The 12,088-nt window shown below is 47.9% G+C and overlaps 1 protein-coding gene across 2 annotated transcripts in view; it reads left to right on the top strand.

Moving 5' to 3' along the window:
• LOC139534453 (glutamate receptor ionotropic, NMDA 2B-like) overlaps window positions 1-12,088 on the top strand; it is a 104,000-nt gene that overhangs the window by 11,621 nt on the left and 80,291 nt on the right. For both annotated transcript variants that reach the window (XM_071333656.1, XM_071333732.1), the window contains exon 2: window positions 3,281-3,388. In XM_071333656.1, the coding sequence (XP_071189757.1) occupies window positions 3,362-3,388 (27 nt within the window). In that variant the 5' untranslated portion in view covers window positions 3,281-3,361. The remainder of the gene's footprint in view (window positions 1-3,280; window positions 3,389-12,088) is intronic.

The following is a 12,088-nucleotide window of genomic DNA, read 5'->3' as shown; positions in this document are numbered from 1 at the left end:
TAATAATTGCGCCAACAGTTGTTGCCTTCTCACCAAGCTGCTTGCCTATTGTCCTGTAGCCCATCCCAGCCTTGTGCAGGTCTACAATTTTATCCCTGATAAAATCACACAGCTCTCTGGTCTTGGCCATTGTGGAGAGGTTGGAGTCTGTTTGATTGAGTGTGTGGACAGGTGTCTTTTATACAGGTAACGAGTTCAAACAGGTGCAGTTAATACAGGTAATGAGTGGAGAACAGGAGGGCTTCTTAAAGAAAAACTAACAGGTCTGTGAGAGCCGGAATTCTTACTGGTTGGTAGGTGATCAAATACTTATGTCATGCAATAAAATGCAAATTAATTACTTAAAAATCATACAATGGTATTTTCTGGATTTTAGTTTTAGATTCTGATTTTAGTTTTAGACTCAGTTTAAGTGTACCTATGATAAAAATTACAGACCTTTACATGCTTTGTAAGTAGGAAAACCTGCAAAATCGGCAGTGTATCAAATACTTGTTCTCCCCACTGTATAACGTTTTTTATGTTTCATACATGTTTTTTTTGTTGTTTTTTTTACAAATGTTGGTAATGTTTTCTCCACTATGACTACAGTATTTTGTGTAGATCATTGACAAACAATTACAATTAATTTAATCCCACTTTGTAACACAGCAAAATGTGAAAAAAGTCAGGTGAATACTTTCTGAAGGCACTGTATACCGTCTGTACATAAACCTGTCTGCCGCCCAAGACAAAGGCTCCGACGCTGTCCTGAAGCCTTGTCTGAACGTCACTATGCCTCGCTTGCCATACGGTTTTGGAAACATTTAGAACTTAACTTTCACATCAGTGAGAAAGAATACTAATACATCAAAAAATAGTTACTACACACCTTTACAGGGGTGGCAGGTAGCCTTGTGGTTTAGAGTGTTGGGCCAATAACCGAAAGGTTGCTGGTTCAAATCCCTGAGCCGACTAGGTGAGAAATATGTCAATGTGACCTTTGAGCAAGGCACTTAACCTTAATGGGTTCTGCAAATCTCTGTACACAGGAGCGTCTGCTAAATGAATAAAACATTTAAATGTATAGGGTTAGGGCAGCCATATTTCCATGTTACAGCCCTTGTTTACGGAAGACAGAGGCGACCACCTGTTTTAATTAGCTATCGAAGTGTCTCCGAACACCTGTGTGTAACGGAAAACGGGCGTCAGAATAGTGTTGTAACTGAAAATTACTGTCGACTGCAACTGCATTAAAACCACTTTAAACAGTGTACAGTAAGTGTATATTTTGCATTTGTGAAGTTATTTTGATCTGAGAATAGAGAAGAGTGGGAAGCTGTAAGCCCCCTTTGGCCATCCTTAGGCTAGCTCTTGCGAACCCATCTCAAAGACCTATGTACACGATTATATCAAGACATCAATGTAGTATGAAATAAAATCCAAGACCAAAAATATGGCTCATATTATCTGATGTGTCTCATACCTTATTGATGTGTTGAGTCTTTTTCCTTCCATTTACACATGCTCTTTGGATATTCAGGCCTGCATGCACAGTATCATCATAGCCATCAAAATGTAAATGAACTGTCACAATGTAATACATACTTCAATGCTACTTGGTTTGTACAGTCGTGGCCAAAAGTTTTGAGAATGACACAAATATTAATTTTCACAAAGTCTGCTGCCTCAGTTTGTATTATGGCAATTTGCATATACTCCAGAATGTTATGAAGAGTGATCAGATGAATTGCAATGTATTGCAAAGTCCCTCGTTGCCATGCAAATGAACTGAATCCCCAAAAACATTTCCACTCCATTTCAGCCCTGCTACAAAAGGACCAGCTGATATCATGTCAGTGATTCTCTCATTAACACAGGTGTGAGTGTTGACGAGTACAAGGCTGGAGATCACTCTGTCATGCTGATTGAGTTCGAATAACAGACTGGAAGCTTCAAAAGGAGGGTGGTGCTTGGAATCATTGTTCTTCCTCTGTCAAACATGGCTACCTGCAAGGAAACATGTGCCGTCATTATTGCTTTGCACAAAAAGGGCTTCACAGGCAAGGATATTGCTGCCAGTAAGATTGCACCTAAATCAACCATTTATCGGATCATCAAGAACTTCAAGGAGAGCGGTTCAATTGTTGTGAAGAAGGCTTCAGGGCGCCCAAGAAAGTCCAGCAAGCGCCAGGACCGTCTCCTAAAGTTGATTCAGCTGTGGAATCGGGGCACCTCCAGTACAGAGCTTGCTCAGGAATGGCAGCAGGCAGGTGTGAGTGCATCTGCACGCACAGTGAGGCGAAGACTTTTGGAGGATGGCCTGGTGTCAAGAAGGGCAGCAAAGACGCCACTTCTCTCCAGGAAAAACATCAGGGACAGACTGATATTCTGCAAAAGGTACAGGGATTGGACTGCTGAGGACTGGGGTAAAATAATTTTCTCTGATGAATCCCCTTTCCGATTGTTTGGGGCATCCGGAAAAAAGCTTGTCCGGAGAAGACAAGATGAGTGCTACCATCAGTCCTGTGTCATGCCAACAGTAAAGCATCCTGAGACCATTCATGTGTGGGGTTGCTTCTCAGCCAAGGGAATGGGCTCACTCACAATTTTGCCTAAGAACACAGCCATGAATAAAGAATGGTACCAACACATCCTCCGAGAGCAACTTCTCCCAACCATCCAGGAACAGTTTGGTGATGAACAATGCCTTTTCCAGCATGATGGAGCACCTTGCCATAAGACAAAAGTGATAACTAAGTGTCTCGGGGAACAAAACATTGATATTTTGGGTCCATGGCCAGGAAACTCCCCAGACCTTATTGAGAACTTGTGGTCAATCCTCAAGAGGCGGGTGGACAAACAAAAACCCACAAATTCTGACAAACTCCAAGCATTGATTATGCAAGAATGGGATGCCATCAGTCAGGATGTGGCCCAGAAGTTAATTGACAGCATGCCAGGGCGGATTGCAGAGGTCTTGAAAAAGAAGGGTCAACACTGCAAATATTGACTCTTTGCATCAACTTCATGTAATTGTCAATAAAAGCCTTTGACACGTATGAAATGCTTGTTATTATACTTCAGAATTCCGTAGTAACATCTGTCAAAAATATCTAAAGACACTGAAGCAGCAAACTTGTGAAAATTAATATTTGTGTCATTCTCAAAACTTTTGGCCACGACTGTAGATGTAACAGGTTCCTGTGTTATCGTTCAATGACAGAGCTGTTTTAAAGTTTTTGATTAGGCTATTGTGATGCATCTCTTTCTTGTCTTTTTCCATGTGTGTGCATCTCAGTTCACTCTCCCTCAGTCTGAGGCTATGAGAGGGAGAGAGGAGTCCCAGGCCACACCATCATGCTACTTCTGAGAAGCAGGGATGACATTTTGGCTGCCAATACTCAAGGTAGGACACACCGATGGACCTTTTTTAGACTATCATTGTCTTACAGCAACTACCCACACAACCCATCTCATCCCTGTGTGTGTGTGTTAGTCACACACTGTAGTTTACACACTGGGGATACTGTATGTATGAGAGTTTGTCTCGTGTTGATATTCCTCTGCTCGTCTGTGAAAATGAGTCAACAACATCATCTCAAATTCTACAACATCTCCAAGTTTACACATTTTTGGTGTCCCATAAAACTGTAATCTCCAGCATAAACATATCAATGTGGAGATGGTTTGTGGTGGAAGTGGTGCAGGGTGAGACCCGCAGGCCTTGTGGTGGTAGTGGTGCAGGGTGAGACCCGCAGGCCTTGTGGTGGTAGTGGTGCAGGGTGAGACCCGCAGGCCTTGTGGTGGTAGTGGTGCAGGGTGAGACCTGAAGGCCTTGTGGTGGTAGTGGTGCAGGGTGAGACCCGAAGGCCTTGTGGTGGTAGTGGTGCAGGGTGAGACCCGCAGGCCTTGTGGTGGTAGTGGTGCAGGGTGAGACCCGCAGGCCTTGTGGTGGTAGTGGTGCAGGGTGAGACCCGCAGGCCTTGTGGTGCAGGGTGAGACCCGCAGGCCTTGTGGTGGTAGTGGTGCAGGGTGAGACCTGAAGGCCTTGTGGTGGTAGTGGTGCAGGGTGAGACCCGCAGGCCTTGTGGTGGTAGTGGTGCAGGGTGAGACCCGCAGGCCTTGTGGTGGTAGTGGTGCAGGGTGAGACCTGAAGGCCTTGTGGTGGTAGTGGTGCAGGGTGAGACCCGCAGGCCTTGTGGTGGTAGTGGTGCAGGGTGAGACCCGCAGGCCTTGTGGTGGTAGTGGTGCAGGGTGAGACCTGAAGGCCTTGTAGTGGTGCAGGGTGAGACCCGCAGGCCTTGTGGTGGTAGTGGTGCAGGGTGAGACCTGAAGGCCTTGTGGTGGTAGTGGTGCAGGGTGAGACCCGCAGGCCTTGTGGTGGTAGTGGTGCAGGGTGAGACCTGAAGGCCTTGTGGTGGTAGTGGTGCAGGGTGAGACCCGCAGGCCTTGTGGTGGTAGTGGTGCAGGGTGAGACCCGCAGGCCTTGTGGTGGTAGTGGTGCAGGGTGAGACCCGCAGGCCTTGTGGTGGTAGTGGTGCAGGGTGAGACCCGCAGGCCTTGTGGTGGTAGTGGTGCAGGGTGAGACCCGCAGGCCTTGTGGTGGTAGTGGTGCAGGGTGAGACCCGCAGGCCTTGTGGTGCAGGGTGAGACCCGCAGGCCTTGTGGTGGTAGTGGTGCAGGGTGAGACCCGCAGGCCTTGTGGTGGTAGTGGTGCAGGGTGAGACCCGCAGGCCTTGTGGTGGTAGTGGTGCAGGGTGAGACCCGCAGGCCTTGTGGTGGTAGTGGTGCAGGGTGAGACCCGCAGGCCTTGTGGTGGTAGTGGTGCAGGGTGAGACCCGCAGGCCTTGTGGTGGTAGTGGTGCAGGGTGAGACCCGCAGGCCTTGTGGTGGTAGTGGTGCAGGGTGAGACCCGAAGGCCTTGTGGTGGTAGTGGTGCAGGGTGAGACCCGAAGGCCTTGTGGTGGTAGTGGTGCAGGGTGAGACCCGCAGGCCTTGTGGTGGTAGTGGTGCAGGGTGAGACCCGCAGGCCTTGTGGTGGTAGTGGTGCAGGGTGAGACCCGCAGGCCTTGTGGTGGTAGTGGTGCAGGGTGAGACCTGAAGGCCTTGTGGTGGTAGTGGTGCAGGGTGAGACCCGCAGGCCTTGTGGTGGTAGTGGTGCAGGGTGAGACCCGCAGGCCTTGTGGTGGAAAGGGGCACAGGATTTTAGCGTGGTACGCTTTTTGATCGATGGACTGCGTCAGTCTGTGATCTTTACTTGGTTATTCAACCTGACCCAGCCGCTATTGACTACTAGCTTAATTTGCATGGCTCTACGGATATTGATCAAGCAATTAAAGGATTTGTTGAATGAGATTTTGTGGCAAAAGGGTGTGCCCATTTGTGAGTGCTTGTTTGTGTGTAGATTGAGTTCAGATTTTGTATGTAGGCCTATGTGTGTCTGTGTTTTGTTATGTGTGATAAGATGAAGAAGACATTTGTTATTCCCTGAAGTCCGACTGAGATTGGGCTCGCTACGTATATGAATACAGAAACAGTAAATAATGGCCCATAAACATCTATTATCAACCGGAGCCATTATCATATTTTTCATATTTCCCCCTTTGCAATGCGTTCAGCTCATCTCGCTCTCAATACTCATTCCCTCATATGCGTCCTCTGACTCTCACTATCATTTTGACTTTGAACGTACGCTCTCCCCCTTTTCCATCCTCCTATCGTCTTTTTCTCCGTGCACTGTTAATCGGGCGTGACTTTTAAGAGACTGAGCCACTGTACGGAGTGTGAGACTGAGAAACTAAATTATTCTCTTATGGGCTCTAGATGTGAGCACACTACAAATGCTATTACGCTATTACTACTATAACTGAAAAGCACCACCCTTACAACGGCCTTCTTTACTGTTCATGGAACACTCTACTGTGTTACTAACGGCTGATGTTGCATTATTAGACCTAGCATTGATATAGAACATAACCAAATCAGCAATATTTTGGAATACTATTATCCATTTCACTACTCCGTTTCAACTCGACTGACTTTTACATTGAGTGTGTTTAAGCCTTTTTAATAGCAATATTTTTCTACATGAGGCTATTAGGCACAAATTCAATCATTTTTTTTCTCTCTAATCTTTTATGAAGTTTAGGAACTAAACAGGACATTTTAGAATAATGGTTTGAATAAGGATATTGGTCTAACAGAATTCTAGTTCATAGATCTGTTTTAGGTCTTATCTATATCTCATGTATACCTATTACAAATGGGATTTCTTCTCTTTGTTGTATTACTGTAGCCTTTATCATTGCCATGCACAGTTATGTTTCAATGCTTTGTGGCTTGGCTCTTGTGTTAGTCATTTTTATTTTGACTGATGGAGAGAACGGTCCCGAAGCAGATGGAGAGCAAGGTAATAGATTGCTATTTGAACTGGTATAAAGGAAATCTTTTAAAATTGTGTTTTTTGTTTTACTAAGTCATCAAAGCAGTTTAAAAATAGACTCTCGAGCAGCACATACAAGCATGGATCCCAACACATGTCAGAGGTAGACATGTAGTGGCATATAGAATACAGCTACAACCTTAGTCTGAAATATTCTAAAATAAGCACACTCTGCCCTCCCCCTCACCATAAAACCTAATTAAAAGATTAAAGGATGAGTAAGACTTACTACACATGGAGTTATATATCTTGTCAATATCTTGACACCTGCTCCAGTGTTTTATACTGCTTTACCCTCTTTGCTGAAGAGAGAGAGAATGTTTCTTTCAACTTATCCATAAAAGGAGGCAAAATTGACATCCTGAAAGTTAGTTAGCATAAAGGAGGAGGGAAGGATAGTGAAGAGACTAAGACTATTCTTCAAGTTTCTGTAGATGTACGTATGTGTAACGGGTGTCATCGTCGGATGAGGAATAATCGGACCAAAGCGCAGCGTGGTAAGTGTTCATGCTTTATTTTAAACTGAACACTATAACAAAATAACAAAGAGAATGAACGAAACTGAAACAGTCCTGTCAGGTGCAGAAACACAAAACAGAAAATAACATACATACAAATCACAGGTGGGAAAATACTACGTAAGTATGGTTCCCAATCAGAGACAACGATAGACAGCTGTCCCTGATTGAGAACCACACCCGGCCAAAACAAAGAAATACAAAACATAGAAAAATGAACATAGAATGCTCACCCAAATCACACCCTGACCAAACCAAAATAGAGACATATAAAAAGCTCTCTAAAGGTCAGGGCGCCGCCCAAACAATGAGAGGCACCAACTTTGGCGGAAGTCGTGAAAGTACCCCCCCCTGACGTGCGGCTCAAGCAGCGCGCCGACACCGGTCTCGGGGACGACCCGGAGGACGAGGCGCAGGGCAATCTGGGTGGAGACGATGAAATTCCTGCAGTAAGGAAGGGTCCAGGATGTCCTCCACCGGCACCCAGCATCTCTCCTCCGGACCGTACCCCTCCCACTCCACGAGGTACTGAAGGCCCCTCGCCCGACGCCTTGAGTCTGATGGCTCGCACAGTATACGCCGGGGCCCCCTCGATGTCCAGAGGGGGCGGAGGAACCTCCCGTACATCAGACTGCTGGAGCGGACCAGCCACCACCGGCCTGAGGAGAGACACATGGAACGAGAGGTTAATATGATAATCAGGGGGAAGCTGTAACCTATAACATACCTCGTTCAGTCTCCTCAGGACTTTAAATGGCCCCACAAACCGCGGACCCAGTTTCCGGCAGGGCAGGCGAAGGGACAGGTTTCGGATCGAGAGCCAGACCCGGTCTCCCGGTGCATACACCGGAGCCTCACTCACGAAACCATTCATCCACCGCAGGTGCCTCAATCTGGCTCTGATGCCACGGTGCCAGAACCGGCTGATAACATAGTACAGACTGAAATGGAGACAGGTTAGTGGAGGAGTGGCGGAGGGAGTTTTGGGCCATCTCTGCCCAGGGGATGAAAGTCGACCACTCCCTTGGCCGGTCCTGGCAATAAGACCCTGAAACCTACCCACATCCTGGTTAACTCTCCACCTGCCCATTACTTCGGGGTGAAACCCTGAGGTCAGGCTGACCGAGACCCCCAGACCCTTGATGTGAACTGGGAACCCCGATCAGACACTATATCCTCAGGCACCCCGTAGTGCTGGAAGACGTGTGTAAACAGGGCCTCCGCAGTCTGTAGGGCCGTAGGGAGACCGGGCAAAGGAATGAGACGGCAGGACTTAGAAAACCGATCCACAACTACCAGAATCGTGGTGTTTCCTTGTGACGGAGGAAGATCCGTCACGAAATCCACCGATAGGTGTGACCACGGCCGTTGTGGAACGGGTAGGGGTTGTAATTTCCCTCTGGGCAGGTGTCTAGGTGCCTTGCACTGGGCGCACACCGAGCAGGAGGAAACATACACCCTCACGTCCTTAGCTAAAGTGGGCCACCAGTACTTCCCACTAAGACAGCGCACTGTCTGCCCGATGCCAGGATGACCAGAGGAAGGTGACGTATGAGCCCAACAGATCAATCGATCACGAACATCAGACGGAACGTACTTACGTCCAACTGGACACTGGGTGGGAGTGGGCTCAGCACGTAACGCCCGCTCGATGTCCGCGTCAACCTCCCATACCACCGGTGCCACCAGGCAAGAAGCCGGAAGTATGGGAGTGGGATCCGTGGACCGCTCCTCTGTGTCATACATCCGAGACGATGCGTCTGCTTTAGCGTTCTGGGAACCTGGTCTGTAGGAGTAAACAAAAAATGGGTGAAAAACATGGCCCATCTTGCCTGGCGAGGATTCAGTCTCCTCGCCGCCCGGATGTACTCCAGATTGTGGTGGTCAGTCCAAATGAGAAAAGGGTGTTTAGCCCCCTCAAGCCAATGCCTCCACGCTTTCAGAGCCCCGACAACAGCCAACAGCTCCCGGTTCCCCACATCATAGTTACGCTCCGCCGGGCTGTGCTTCTTCGAAAAGAACACACAGGGGCGGAGTTTTTGTGGCGTACCCAAGCGCTGAGACAGCACAGCTCCTATCCCAGCCTCGGAAGCGTCCACCTTTACTATGAATGCTAAGGAGGGATCAGGATGAGCCAACACAGGAGCCAAGGTAAACAGAGCCTTCAGGTGACCAAAAGCCCTGTCCGCTCCAGCTGACCACTGCAGTCGCACCGGTCCCCCCTTCAGCAAAGAGGTAATGGGAGCTGCTACCTGACCAAAGCCCCTTATCCGGTAGTAGTTGGCAAACCCTAAGAACCGCTGCACCTCCTTTACCGTGGTTGGAGTCTGCCAATTACGCACGGCTGAAATGCGGACATTCTCCATCTCCACCCCTGACTCGGACAGGCGGTACTCTAGGAAGGAGACGGACTGTTGGAAGAACAGACATTTCTCAGCCTTACCATACAGGTCATGCTCCAACAGTCGACCAAGTACCTTGCGCACCAGAGACACATGCTCGGCGCGTGTAGCGGAGTATATTAGAATGTCATCTATATACACACCACTACACCCTGCCCGTGCAGGTCCCTGAAAATCTCATCTACAAAGGATTGGAAGACCGATGGAGCATTCATCAACCCGTATGGCATGACGAGGTACTCATTGTGCCCAGAGGTGGTACTAAATGCCGTCTTCCACTCATCTCCCTCCCGGATACGCACCAGGTTGTAAGCACTCCTGAGATCCAATTTGGTGAAGAATCGCGCCCCATGCAATGACTCGGTCACACTGGCTATGAGAGGCAGAGGGTAACTATACTTCACCGTGATCTGATTTAAACCTCTATAGTCAATGCACGGGCGTAAACCTCCATCCTTCTTCTTCACAAAAAAGAAACGCGAGGAGGCAGGTGAAGTGGAAGGCCGAATGTATCCCTGTCCCAGAGATTCGGTGACATATGTTTCCATAGCCGCCGTCTCCTCCTGTGACAGAGGATACATGTGACTCCTGGGAAGTGCTGATTCTACCAGGAGATTTATCGCACAATCCCCCGTCGATGGGGTGGTAGTTGAGTCGCCTTCTTTTTACAGAAGGTGAGAGCCAAATCGGCATATTCAGGGGGGGATGTGCATGGTGGAGACCTGGTTTGGACTCTCCACCGTAGTTGCCCCTATGGAAACACCTATACACCTCCCTGAACACTGACGTGACCATCCCTTGAGAGTCTTCTGTTGCCACGAAATAGTGGGGTCATGATAAGCAAACCAGGGAAGCCCCAACACCACAGGAAACGCAGGAGAATCGATCAGGAAGAGACTAATTCTCTCCTCATTACCCTCCTGCGTTATCATACATAATGGAGCTGTGACCTCCCTAATCAGGCCCGACACTAAAGGACGACTATCTAAGGAATGTACAGTGAAGGGAACATCAACAGGGACAATAGGGATCCCTAAACTAAGAGCAAATGAACGGTCAATAAAATTACCAGCTGCGCCTGAATCTACTAGCACCTTCTGCTGGGAATGCGGGAAAAACTCAGGAAAATGCTATAGATATACACATGTGCGCAACAGGAAGCTCTGGGTGAGTTGGGTGCATACTCACCTGGGATGATCCACCAGTGCCCTGCCTGCTGCCTCGACTTCCTGGGGGACCTCTCCAGCACCGACCAGCAGTGTGTCCTCTGCGGCCACAGGTAGTGCAAGAAACAGCACCCCCTCCGGTCACCCTTAGAGCAGCACCTCCGAGCTCCATAGGTGTAGGATCGGAGGTGCTGGGAGATGGAATGGACGGACCCCGATCCGAACGTCCACGGGTGGCCAACAAGTTATCCAGCCGGATGGATAAATCCACCAGCTGGTCGAGGGTAAGGGTGGTGTCCCTGCAGGCCAGCTCCCAACGAACGTCCTCACGAAGACTACAACGGTAATGGTCGATCAGGGCCCTCTCATTCCATCCCGCGCTGGCAGCCAGGGTCCTGAAGTCCAGTGCCAAGATGTTGGAGCATCGTCGCGTGCTGCTGGACACGTTCCTCTACTGGTACCGGAGGACTGGGTGCACCTGATGACTCCATTAAAATGGTGCGTGATTCTGTCAGGAGTTAGTTGTGCAGAGGTGAGAACGGAGTCAGGCGCAGGACACAGAACTGAGTAAAATAACGAACTTTACTCGGGAAAATAATCAGGAACTAAATCCACGCAGGGTTCACAAACCCTAACACAAAAGACTAACACAAACCAGGAACAATCACACACAAAACATAATGGGAACCAGAGGGTTAAATAGGGAAATAATAATAACTTAATGGGAACCAGGTGTGCACTCAAGACATAACAAATGGAAAACAGAAACATGGATCGGTGGCAGCTAGAAAGCCGGTGACGACGAGCGCCGAACGCCGCCCGAACAAGGAGAGGCACCAACTTCGGCGGAAGTCGTGACAACATAGGCCTAGATATAGTAGAGTTGGGAATAGAATGGCTATTGGTTGTCTGTTGCTTATGTTTGATGGCTTGTGAGAGTATGGTGTGGTGTGTATTGGATCATCAACAATACTATTCCAATATTGTAGGCCTATTTGTGAATATTCGGGGACATATAAAAACAAATGATTGCTGTGTAATCTTTCTGGGTTAGGATCTGTGGAATATATTCAACATCAATCTGGCTAATATCCAATTATTGAAGAATGTAGTGGCTGTTGTAGAATTATATGGAAACTATTGGCTTCAATAGGTTTTATTGCAGAGGTAATGCTATCAATGAATATTAATTGGATCTACCAGAATCACCTTTTTAGATTGACCTGACACATGTCAGGCTGAGCATAGAACTGACTGAATTGTCAACAGGAATCAATACACCTTCACTCATCCTTGTATCCACAGAGGAACATAAGTCACCTGGAAAAGTGCCTCGAGACCCAATCATTAGCTGAGCATTGCATTCCAACATTTGCTTTGGTGATCTGTTACCTTCAGGCACTTCTTTGGATACTGCCGTGTCGAGACTTCAGAGGTGTATGTTGATGCTCCAGTTGCTGTATGTATGTATGGAAAAACCTACATGTACATCAATAGCTTTGAACAGTTGTACAGTTGAAGTCGGAAGTTTACATACACCTTAACCAAATACATTTAAACTCAGTTTTTTAAAATTCC

Source organism: Salvelinus alpinus, chromosome 1 (genome assembly GCF_045679555.1).
Source record: "Salvelinus alpinus chromosome 1, SLU_Salpinus.1, whole genome shotgun sequence".
In the NCBI taxonomy this organism is placed as follows: Eukaryota; Metazoa; Chordata; class Actinopteri; order Salmoniformes; family Salmonidae; genus Salvelinus; species Salvelinus alpinus.
This window is presented reverse-complemented; position numbering and strand designations above follow the sequence as displayed.